The sequence below is a fragment of the Sphaeramia orbicularis genome, chromosome 12 (assembly GCF_902148855.1).
Source record: "Sphaeramia orbicularis chromosome 12, fSphaOr1.1, whole genome shotgun sequence".
NCBI classification, from domain to species: Eukaryota; Metazoa; Chordata; class Actinopteri; order Kurtiformes; family Apogonidae; genus Sphaeramia; species Sphaeramia orbicularis.
This window is the reverse complement of record NC_043968.1, coordinates 39,253,763-39,266,892: the sequence shown is the minus strand read 5'-3', so window position 1 is coordinate 39,266,892 and position 13,130 is coordinate 39,253,763. Positions and strand designations below refer to the sequence as shown.

Genomic DNA, 13,130 nt, shown 5'->3' with positions numbered 1-13,130 from the left:
AATTATCCATCTACCTGGATGAGGAATTGTGCTCATCAAAATGGGCTGGTTCAGTGAACAAGTTGGAACCAAAACATGGCAGGACTTTGACGTGATGAACCTGGGATTACCCACCTCTGCCAAAAACATGGTCACACAATATTGCCTTTAGCTTTGTTTATAGCACACATTCACCCTGACATCATTTTAATAAACTTATACAATGTCACAACATTTATTTCTGTCCATAGTTTCATTTTTAGTTTTTGCCAGGATCTTGTATTGATGATGGGTGAGTTTAACCACTGTGTAAAGTCTTCTCCATCACATCCCAAAGATTCTCAGTTCAGGTCTGGACTCAGTGGTGGCAAATTCATGTGTGAAAATGATGTCTCATGTTCCCTGAACCACTCTTTTACAATCTGATCCTGATGTTTCCATGCATTTTCATCTTGGCATATGTCTGTGTCATCAGGGAAGTAAAACTGCATTCAATATTCAGTGTTTTTAGGTATTCAGATGATGTCATTTTATGGAAATATATCGTTGAACCAAGACCTGACCACCTGAATCAACCCTAGATCGTAACACTGCCTGGGATGGGAATCGAGAACTAGTTCTTTTTTGAGAACCAGTTCCCAGTAGCTCGATTCCTTGGAATCGTTTGCCTGCCTGCTTAACAATTCTGCTTATCCATTCCACCTTCGTTGTGCATGCGCGATGACGTCACACGTACGCTGCATTGTTTTGGTCAGAACGTAGCTAACATGGCGTTGAGGCAGAAACGGTCTAAAAACATGACACCAGGTCCACTTACTTGGAACACTGTCAAAGCTTCCATGTCTTCAAAAGGGTGGAATCCCAACAATATCCTCAAACATTTGTCCACAGCATGTGAATCATTTACAGGAATGTCACGTATTTGATACACAGCGGTGCTTGTGAATGTAGCGGCAGAGTGAATGCCGGGCCGGTTCTGGTGCGGACAATAAACGTTGTAACTCCTCAAATACAAGTTTCCGAAGGTAGGGGGAAGGAAATGAGGTGCACAACAATGGGAGACAAGCCGAGCCGAGTCGAACCGGTTCCACGTAGTGGAAATGCGGCTATAGAGGAATTAGTAAAGCATCTTTAGTTTCACTTTAACTGTACCCCCACCCCACCACCCCACCCCCGCGTTGTCTGTTATCATTCGTACATACTGTATATGTTATATTTTCTGTGCAGAGATGGAAATATAAAAGACAGTTAATGCAAACACACCCATTTGTACTCTTTTATTTCCTCACCCAATGAGAATCAATAAGGAATCGGATTGATAAGCAATATCGATAATGGAATCGGAATTGTTAAATTCTAAACGATTCCTATCCCTAACACTGCCCCCACAGGCTTGGATTGTAGGCACTAGGCATGATGGGTAATCACTTCATTTGCCTCTCTTCTCACCCTGACGATCACTCTGGAAAAGGGTCAATGTGGACTTATCAGACCACATGACATTTTTCCATTGAAACACAGTCCAAGCTTTATTCTCTCTATCAGACTGACGGTTGATTAAGAAATTAGAAGCTACTCATTGCATCAGTAAGAGTTAAAGAACTTATTAATCACTGCAGTAATTATCCAAAGGAAGAATGTGAACTATTTGCTTCGTTAAATCTAGGTGGCGACTTTTGTTTTCACCAGGCAGTGTGTATATATTTGGCAAATCCTTCAGGTTTCAGCTAAAGTCCCTGTCCTTCCCTCCTGACAGAGCCAAGATGATGTGCGAAGTGATGCCCACCATCAGCGAGGACACTGCGCTGAGCCAGCGGGGCTCTCAGAGCAGTGCCTCGGATCCAGATTCCCACTTTGAGCAGCTGATGGTCAACATGTTAGATGAGAGGGACCGACTGTTGGACACTCTGAGAGAGACCCAGGAAAGCCTGGGTCTGGCCCAGCAGCACCTTCAGGATGTCATCTATGATCGTGACTCACTCCAGCGCCAGCTCAGCTCCGCTCTGCCACAGGTATGTCCCAGCTGCAGTATGTCGCTTTGAACTCAGGTTTTCGAGCACGGATGAGATTTAGTCACACTAATTTGTGTGTTTTTGATTGTTGTTATAGTTGTTAGTTGCTTCTTGTGTCTTGTTACATTATGTCGTCTATTCGTGCTTTTTCTCATTTGAATTCCTACAAGTCCTTTCACTAAATGAGCTACAATTGGTAATTTTACAAATATAATGTAACCGCTATTATTGCAGAGCAGTATCTCTCTTTGAAACTTGGTAATTATCTTTTAATTTATAGTACTCCACTTGATTATACCTAAAGCATGGTGGCACAAATATTGTATTTTCATTAGCTTTACTTTGGCGAATTTTCCAACTCATTGGCTCTAATTGACTCCAAATGAAATTGTGCACAAAAGGTTTATGGTTTAAGAGAGTGTTAAGAATTAGCTGCGTTTCCGCAGCCTTTAAAATACTTGTTGAGTGGGGTTTGAAAACATGTTAGACTGCTGGATTTTACTGTCGTACCGAATAAAGTGTGTGCACCAACAGTGTATGTTAGTATTTGTGGCGGTGCAGCCATTTTGTATTTTATCCACCACAAATGTCTTCATTATCAACCAAAACTGAGTCTTTGTCAGCGGTCAAATTAAGCAGATTCAGTGTGTATTCATTGATGTCAGTTGCATGAAACTGCAGTATTGCCTTTATTTGTTGTCACCGTAGGGAAATATAATCGAAATGCGACTTGATCATTTTAGGCAATATATAGAAGATGAAATGACTTATGTAATAATTCCTACAGTAAGCGGAGATTAGCATTTTCTGAAAGTGTGTCAGTAATTCTAGTCACATGCTATCCTCACTCTCTTTCCAGAAGACTCTAGAGGTTTGCTGGTAGAGAGAGAAGGACTTTGTTCGCAGGCGGTGCGAGCCGATAGCACAGTAATCTGCATGGTTTTAGAGACACAGGCAAGGCACACACTGTGTCTGTGTTGGCTTTGGTGTGATCTCACATTAAGGCTTAAAAGGGGTTTGAAGTGTTAAAATAATCTTCCTTCTTGCCATTTTGAATTATTCTACCCCAAAAAAGCATTTCTCAGTATCTGTATTTTTTCATCAAGCCCCTTGGCCTTTAGAATAATTTGAGTTAACCCACTTCCACCTCCTTCTGACACACCAGAGCAGATTTTTGGAGTCTCTGTGTCAAGATCCTATGCCTTTGTTTAACAGTCTCCCTTTGCTGTGTTTTCATCTTGAATTCACTTCATATCGTAGGTCTGAACCTGGAGTTATTTGGTCTCCAGCTCATACTTTAGCCTCAGGGTTTTTATCCTTCTCAGTAGTTACACAGTGGACATAATACAGTTGAGGATACAAGACAAAAAAGGGAAAACTTGAGCACTACAAAATGCTTTTCATAGATTTTTTCCCACAATACCTACAGCAACACATTGAACAGAACAGAGCAAAAACACATCAATCTTACGTCATACATACATTCCACATTTGAAAGCATGTCTTTGGAGTAACAAAGCTGTGCTGTCCTTTCTGTCTAAACATTCCCACCACTTCATTTTCAGAGGAAGCATCCAGGGCTGCCAAAGTGAAATAACATTTCTATCATCAGACAGTTTCCAGTGGCAGTAAGGCTCTGCGTTGTGGTGATATATTGGTTGTCATTGTGTAATGACAGAGCTGACATACTGTTCTGGTGTTTCCCCTGGCATCCAGCTTAAATTAGATGTCACTTTATTAATCTGATCCTCCTAGCGACGTCATGGAACAAACGACTTTATTAATTAATCTGATGGCATCTTATTGGTCTGTATGATGTTACTGTAATGGTTTATGAAGAGGTTTGTCAGATCTTGGTAATTATATGGGGGCATTATCATAAGGAATGTGGCTCTGTTGGTGATTTTGTGTAACCCTCTGAGGTCTAACAGTATTTTTTCAATTTTTACATTGTTTCTTTAATTTGCAATTTTACAAATAACACAATACTCACAGTGTTTTATATCAAAATGTTCAGAACTGCCACAGTTTTATGTAAACTGAGGCCCGTTTTTCACCTAGAGCACTGGAAGAGAAAATTCAGCCCCAATGCTGAAACTTTGAAGTCAGATTTGTGAAAAGGTTCAAATCTCTTGTGAAATTTTATTTTATTTTATTTTATTTTATTTATTTAAACTTTATTTAACCAGGAAAAAGCTCATTGTGATTAAAATCTCTTTTTTTCAAGAATGTCCTAGCCAAAACAGCAGCAGTAGAAGTCACAGCCATACATTAAATCTAACATACATCTACACTAAAAATATACATAAAACACAATAAAAGTCAGCTCTAAAACCCCACATAAATCACTAAACTAAGAACATACATATAAAACACCATCAACAATTTAAAAGGTGCCAAAAGTATAAAAAGCATCTCAAACTAATTCAGAACCAGATTCAATCAATTAGAAAAACATCTACATCCTGATTTATCCTTTTCCCATTCATTTAGAATGACTTTGAATGTATTTAAAGAGACCAGTTCTTTCAGTTTTATCTTCCTCTGTTCCAGGCAGTGGGCAGAACATTTAAAAGCTTTCTTTCCCAGTTCTGTTCTGACTTTTGGAACTTGTAGAGATAACAGATCCTGGGACAAGAGACTGTAGTAATTAAAGGGTGTTTTCACACCAGAATTTCATTCTGATTCAGGGAGTAATGTATTACAATGTGTTACAGTGTTGTACATCACCTTGTTTCAGTTCGTGTTCACACTGCTCCATGCCCCCAACACCACACCCATGTAAACAGGTGGAAGCCTACTGTCTGTTTACATCTGGCAGCAACACTTTTTTGAGAGAGCAGCTCTACTTCATGGTAAGGTTTGCAACATTGCAGCATATCATACTCAGAGTCGGGCCTGGTTGTAGGCAATGCCCCCTTAAACAAATGTCCTGCCCCCTCAAATTAAAGTTTACAAAGGTAAGGACAAAGAAAATGAGCTGCACAACAGTGGAAGACTTAGAGGAATTAGTGAAGTGTCATAAGTTTTATTTTTCACTTTGTAAGGTCGTATGATCTGCGTGTACTCATTGTGAGGTACGTATGGTACAGAACGCACCCCCGTATAATATCCCCAGTGGCATGTGCCCCCTTCACATTCCTGATTTCCACCTCATATATGACTATCTGGAACTGGCCCCGCTCAGAGTGGTAGAGAAAACTGTAGTTGTCTATTTCTATCACTGTGGTCATGTTCACACTGTAAATGAACAGCTCTGCGGCGCGATTGCAACTGAGCTGAGACCACCTCTTCCAAGCGGTCTCAGTTCGGTTGTTTTGTCCCAGAACGAAGCGCAATTACTGCTTTCACATATGCCCAATCGAACCAAGCTGAAGACTTGTTCCGTAACAACGGCTCCAATCAATCCAGGTGTGAAAACGCCCAAAGTCATTCCAACAGCAACAAACAACAAAATACACCTTCACTTATTTGGATGAAGTGTTTTGGTGCTTAAAATAGGTTTACCGAAGTCTTAGCTTCACAAAACCAGGAGAATATATGGATGAATTAATAGGTAAGTGTAGAAAACATGTCTAAAATGACATTTTGTAGTACCATCTTCTGAGCCTAAATATTGTCTATCATTCTATTTTCATCAAATGAAGCTGAGTAATGGCTTCAGATTACATATTAAGCTTCATTAGATGTGTGCAAATGAGAAAGCCACACAGACAAAACACTGATCCAATTCCGTACAGTAAGAGGTGAAGACGTGTGTATTGATCAGTGATTGGTCCTCTAACTCCAGCTGTCATTCACATGAGACATCAGTGAAGTTTGGAATGGAAAGATAAGATTCTCCATTTCAATTCTCCACTTTTTACCTCTGCCAAGGAGGTTATGTTTTTGCCAGGGTTTGTTTGTTTGTTTGTTTGTTTGTTTGTTTGTCTGTCTGTCTGTTTGTCTGTCCGTTAGTGTGCAACATAACTCAAAAAGTTATGGACAGATTTGGATGAAATTTTCAGGGTTTGTTAGAAATGGGATAAGGAAGAAATGATTAAATTTTGGTGGTGATCGGGGGTGGGGGGGCCCACGGGGGGGGGGGCCACTGATCAGCCTTGGCGGAGGTCTGCGCTCTCCGAGTGCTTCTAGTCTACAGCATAAAATGAAAAAAATATCAATAAAAACGTGGCGAAAATGTCAACTTAACAGGGTTAATATGAGGCAGATTTTGCTTTTCTCTTCTTTTGGACAGTGTGGGTCTTATTTCACAGACATAGCCTTTATACAGGCACAAATGCATTTCTCTGCCCTTTAACTATTTTACATTGCATCTGACACCTCTTTGATAACAGGACTAATGCAACACAGATGTAATTTTGCAACAGTTTTAAGGACTAGCAGTGAGGTGCAGCCGTTGGATAATCACATAGTTGGATTTTTACAGGGGCCAAAAATTTCTTCCAGGTCTTTCTCCCTTGTCTGAAACGGCAGAGAGGGTAGTGAATGAGAAGAGAAGCAGCAGAGCTTCTTTGCTAAAGACACAAGTGGCCTCATTTAGACGATAGGCAGGCTGTGACTGTGTCTTTACTGATATCCCTCCTCTGTTCCTGAAGCCTGGAGCGTTGGCAGGATTAGGCGTTGGCCCACCACAAACTTCCCTCCATCTTGTTCTCCTTCCTCCTTCCTCCTCCCTCATGCTTTGTGTTTTTGCTGTCACTGCCTTTTCTGTTGTTTTGCACTTTGCCTTGTGTCTCCTTCTACTCCTCTGCTTCTCCCCTCTTTCCATCAGAGGTCACAGCTCCGCTGCTCGTCTTGACACTTTCGACTGATTGGAGTGACATTTGCCGTCCCCGTTCAATGCTGCCAGGCAACACTGCGTCGCCCTCTTACATGCATAAAAATCCTACTGTCCCCCCATCCTTTCTGTATATCCCTTCCTTCCCTCTCACTCATTCTCCCTTGACTTCTACTTTTACATTTCATCTCGACATTCAGTTACAGAACAGAATAATGGGAGTGGTGAATCTGAGCTGTATGACTCATACGCCCATCAAGACATATACAGTACTTTACATTTAAGGAACTTCCAACTCGGTCATCACATTGAAAGAAACACCAAACCAAAAATATGCCTTTTGAGTACCAGATAGTGATGTGGGCTTCAAAGATGGCTCTGTAATATCTGTGGCTTGTTTCTTTGAGAAATGCTTTAGATGTAGCCTTTGATTCTTAGAAATTATAATGAGTTAGACTGGTGACCTGGAGTCAAAAACCACCAAGTGGCCATGATTTTTCTGTCAAGATCAGTAGTTTAGGACTCAAGACTATGATTGTCTAAAGCTAAACACCCAACAACGTGGGACAAATGATAGGCTTTTTTACCCTGTAACTGTAACTTACATGCACATTGTTAACACTTCACTTCTCTTAGAACAGGTGGGTAAACTTTTCACAGCAAATACAGCAATGATTTTGCCCTCACCTGTATTTCTACAATATAGTGTGTTTTGTTCCAGGGATGAGCAATTTGTTCTTGCCTCTAACTGCAAGTCTCTTGGGAAGTGTGGGGCACCTCTGTCAGTGAAAGCCTTTTTTTTTGGTCTTGTTATTATTCTGGCTTGTTTTCCACTGTTAGAGTGAATCTGGAGCCACTCCCCACTAGTACTCGATAGACTCAGTCTAATAGAAGAGATAGAAAAAGACATGTAAAGCGTGTAGACATCCCCAAGCCTGCAGCATCACACACATGTGACCTCTACCCCCTCCCTTCTCCCTCTCTCCTCCCTCCCTCCCCCCCCCGTATCGTGAAACAAGCGGGGAAACTGGCAGACAGGCAGCATTCTCTGGAGCACTCAGCTGTGCGTTACTGTACTCGAAGGGCCCTGAGGGGTTGCGGGAGCCTTCTCCCCATGCTGTTTGTTTACTGTTGCCAAACAGGGTCTCATGAAAGCTGCTGCTGCTGATGTACTCTGCAGCAGCTTCTGCTCCTGCTGATCCTGGTCACTAGCACTAAGGTGAAGACATATTTCAGTTTTAGTCACAGAGATGCTGAACACATAATCATTTTATTTGTTGAATTGTGTTATCACCATGACATTTGTACCTTCACCAAGACCCCTCAAAATTAAATATCTAATGCCATATCTTGCTCATTCATGTCAGAGGAATATTCATAGGTCCCTACTTAACATCCCACATCCTTCATGTATATCGATATTGCCAAAATCATCTGTTATTTATGTAATTTATAGCATAGTAACATTGTACTCTTTGTCAATTGTTCAGATTTGGCAATTAATAAAGGGTTTAAAATAACTTTACCTCATCACATTTTAATATTTTACTCTTTTATTTGGAATTTAACAGCTGAAAAAAACTTATCACAATGTTAAAATAAAAATCCAGCACACACAAGTCTATGTTATGCAATGATTTTAGTTTTCACATGCGATGCAGTCTTGCTTGTCCACATTACTTTACCTGAAGGGGCAGTTGAATGCATGAGATTGCAACATCAAATCACGCTAACTCCTCTATGAACAATATGGCCAAACCTCTACTCATGGATGCATATCTACTGTTGCACAGTACATCCCACCATATTGCCGAATCCTACCTTCCAAAGTATCATGAAACATGGAGCAGTAATTTTTGCACAATCTCTCTGAAAAGGAGGCAGACAGAAGAAAATCCTCCCCCTGATATGGCTCCTGTTGGTAGGGTTCATCAGATCCCCAGCTGACCTTTAGATGTATGAAAACAGGAAATCTGTAAATGTGTGTGGCTGCATTAAGGCACAATTTTGGCCTAGCAGTACAGTATACATGTTGTGCAGACTAGAAGCTCTCCAGATGAGTGCTTTCTCTGCCTGCCCAGACTGTAATAAGATACCAGCCAATTGATCAATCACACATCTACTGTATGTTGTAATGAAAGCTAAGACTGCACTAGATTACTGCACAGAGCAGTCAATTGATCGTATGTGGTTTTCTCATTCATGAATATCAAACTGGCTCCAGCTTAAATCATATGAATGAGGACTAACACTGGGAACATGATTTATTTTTTATGAGTGTAACACTTTTGTACAAAGATCCGTAATTAGGTTTCCAGTAGATTTATCCAATGGATAATCACCATGCACATGAATACTTTAAGTCAATGATCCGACACATCACTTTTAATCGTATATGGCTCAGCAAATTGTCAGTGTCTGGCCACAATGTCATCCCATCCTTCTTATAGCTTTAGCCAATATCAACAAAGTGTTTGTGGTCATGGAATATACCACTTTATGTACCTCCGAGGGGGTGAACAAAGAGATGTGATGGGATGGCAGTGGGAGGCAGGAGGGAAGACGATGAAGATCTCTGACAAGGGCAGAGTGTGGAAACAAAGATGACTAAGCTTGTCAAGGAAGAGGGGACAAGAGGTGAATCCTTTTCCTCTTTCCTCTCTTCTCACTGTTTTCTCCCTCCACCCTCTCACTGTCTCTGTTGCTTGAACGGGAGGCCCTCTGGGCTCCAGTAGTCAGCCAGTCAGCTGGTCTTCTCCGTCAGAGCAGCACATGATTTTCCATGATTACTGTTATTGTTTGTGCCCCAGTTCATGTTGCCTGAAGGCTAGATGTGGGGTTGATGCATGGCAAGAAGAAAGGAGGAAATTGTGCAAAGACAGTCAAGAGTGAGCTGTCTAGGAGTTCATCAAGAGGAGCTTTTTCCCTTAACTTAGTCTTGTTAGAATTAGAATTAGAATTAGAATTAGAATATGCAATAAGAAATAAGTACAGAGGTTTGTACATACATTTGTACATACTGATTTTTCTGTTCAATTTACTATCAAAGCCTTGTTTTTCTTTTCTTCTCTTAATTCTTCCCTCCCTTTCATCTTCTGCAGATTGATAGAAGCAGGGATAGGCCTTTGGCAGACATTGAATGCATCGAGTGTCTGTAATGGCTCTGACAGAGATGCTTGATCAATATCCTTGAAAGGTTAGGGTCTGATTAAGGAGACAGATCTAGCCCTCCTCTGGATGAATCATCGCTACCAGTGCCATCACCAAGCACTGGATGCTGGTTGACCGCTGTCTGACAGTGGGTTGGCTGGGGAAACAGAAGAAGAGGAATGGTAGTGCTTCTGATCAGACACAGCAAGGTGACAAGACTGTGCAGAAGGATCTCCTGCAGATGTAATTATCTCTCTAATGAACAGCACAGTAGGGCACTGGAGTGCTGTAAAGTCAGGAAGTTGGAGGAACACTAGATCAGCCTAACAAGGAGACAGCAGCTGCTTGCATATAGTCTTCTTAAGGGTTATTGTCTCTTGAAGTCAGTGTACTCAAAGATCACATTAAGTGTTTAAATTTTAGATGTTAGAAGTCAGGCACATGTAAAAAAAATAGTCAGATTCATAATATGGAACTTTCCGTACTGCTGCACACCTTCAACCATTTGTTTAGTGAGATTTAATGTGCAAACCTGTGAAGTGTGCTTTTAGCCAATTCATTTTCAGCTTTCTGTGGCTCAGAAGAATATTCAACAGTCAGTATTAATGGTGAGCCAAAGCTAACCGAAAAACAGCTTGGCCGTTTTTTGCAGAATCAAATGTGTAAAAGAGGTGTTGATTATAGTTATGGTTAGTGTCCAAACCTGCAATGAAAGAGTTTTGTAGCAATGTACTACAAGTTTTTACTATCATAATACATTAACGCCATTGACAAATTCAAACAGGAGAACAAAAGTACTACATATTATGTATATTTTGAGCAACAAAGGCATTTGTGTGCTTTAAGTTAATTCAAATATGTATTATGGAGAGGGGGATCCATGTGACACCAGTCATTCAAGTTGTCTGCAATATTGTGTAACTTTAGATGAAAATTAATTACTCCAGCTTGGCAGATCCAGTTGTAGAATAAAATATTTTTTACAGCAAAGATACTGCTTTTAATTTGCAATTGCTTGGTATACATTTTTAATCTTTCTCACGTACCACATCAGTTTTAAAAGGTTGAGGGAGTTGTTCTTACAGTTAGCGTTTGTGGAACCAAGTAATTTTCACATGAACATTTTTGTGCAAGTTGTAATTTTCTATTTTATTTTATTCTATTTGATTTGATTTTGTTTTATTTTTTTACAGTTTTGCTCTTTTAACTCTCACACACAATGAGGATCCTGAGAAATGCAGTTTTATTCCTCTTCTGTATGTATTGCTTTTATATGTAGCATGGGTGGACTAACAATAGAGAACATTGAAAAATTAAGACTTGAAACATTACCTTTTACTGAAGTAGATCCTTAAAGAACAGATGAATGATGACTTGACATTATTGATTGATCCAGATGTTGACCATAAACCCTGAGACAGTAGTTGACTAATGATGTAAAAATGCTCAAGTAGAATCATTTGCAATAGATGACTTTATTTTGTGGCCAGAGCATAAAATCTCCTCCTCATACACAGTAGAGGCTACAAATGCGTTTAACTGTCCAGCAGATTAATAGCCAAAATTACACTTTCTCTAAATGTGTTGTTATCCATTAGTTGCTTCTGGCACAAGTAACATTTATATTTCAATGTTAAATTGAGCTCACTGAGGGATGTATCACTGCCACATACATACTGTATCCATAGTGCATGGATGCATCCTATAATAAATAAATGAAGAGGTCTTTTTTTCTGTCATTTTTAGAAAGTGTTTAGTTTTACCATCATCTAATCATTCAGAATTCTCTGCAGCTTCCAGGACAACATTTAGATTCACAAACATGTTAACTTTTCAGCTTTAACTAGTAAGCTGCTAGTTAACTAGCAGTAACAGATGCAATGGGAAGAGCAGACAGAGAATGAAGTGAATTCTCATGACCCAGTAGCCCTGTTGGTTAGTAGTTAATCCATCTATGGAAATCAGTGGCCATACAAGATTTAGGTTAGATTTAGTTCCTTTTGCAGCACATGTTAAAACCAAGCTTCTTTCATTGTGTTTGCATGATACAAATGAATCAATGACGTACTTTCCTTTTTTAAGAAATACTGCAAACTCTCCGGGTGAGTTGAAATGTTCCCAGAACCATTACATGATGAATCATTTACTTTACAGAAATGACACAGTGTAGGTAGACAATGAACATTTCGATGTCATCTCCTCTACAGAACAAAACACAGACATGTGAGTGTGTTTTTATGGGAGGTGCGTGTGAGGGCGTAGGTGTTAGATGTTGCACCACTGTGGTTAGATCTTGGCCATGACTCAGACCTTGAGGTAAAACACAGAAAATCCTAAATATTAGGCCACATCTCCTCCCTACAAAAACATCAAATACACACTGAGACACTCATATGCACATACTCATGCTGCTTACTGGCGTTGTCTGAATGAATTAGAGAACTGGTCTCTTGGGAAGCACGTAAGTGAGCAGAGTGAAATTAGGTTATGGCCAGTACTTAGTAGTCTTTGCTGTGCAGACCTGGATATTGTAATGCTTCTTCTAAAAATCACTTGTTTATTTTGCCTCCACCGCTCATGAGCATTACATGCACCAGTTTCTCCTTGTCTCTACTGTGACACATACAGCAAATGAAATGATTTAATGACTGGTTAAAACTATCTCTCATTAACCCATATGTGAAGAAGTATAACAAAGAAGTCAAAGAACCATTTGCCCTTCGATCAGATCCCATCCTCTGTTGGTATAGATCTGACCCCCTGCTGATTTCCATGATAAGGGTCTTCATTGGCTAAGACATCAACCCACACATCATGTAATGTACAATATGTGGGCTGTCTTATGACAAATTAAACATTAAAAACTGATAGTATCCTAAACACACTCTGAAAGAAGATTCATTAGAATACAGTTTTTGGCATTTTGGATGGACTCAGAACAGGACTTTGGTCTTGACCAGTGTTTTGGAACATACAGCTGGTCTCCATTAAAGGACACCTTTTAGCTTCTGAATGCTCCACTTGAAGACAAAAATAGAGCATGATGTCACTGGCTTTTGGCGACGGCTGATAATCTTGTTCAAGGACTCCTAAGAGAGCCAATCCCATGATGTTTTGCTTGCACCGCTGCATTAAAGCTCCAACCTATAAAGTGGTGCGAAGAGCTGTGCAGCTTTTTCTCAAATATTAGGAGCACAGAGCTGCAGAGG

At 40.1% G+C, this 13,130-nt stretch overlaps 1 protein-coding gene across 10 annotated transcripts in view; it reads left to right on the top strand.

Annotated features, from left to right (window-relative positions):
- Nucleotides 1-13,130, top strand: part of ppfia2 (PTPRF interacting protein alpha 2) — a 200,122-nt gene that overhangs the window by 13,291 nt on the left and 173,701 nt on the right. For all 10 annotated transcript variants that reach the window (XM_030148916.1, XM_030148913.1, XM_030148920.1 and 7 more), the window contains exon 2: nt 1,736-1,991. In XM_030148916.1, coding sequence (XP_030004776.1) covers nt 1,743-1,991 — 249 coding nt within the window. In that variant the 5' untranslated portion in view covers nt 1,736-1,742. The remainder of the gene's footprint in view (nt 1-1,735; nt 1,992-13,130) is intronic.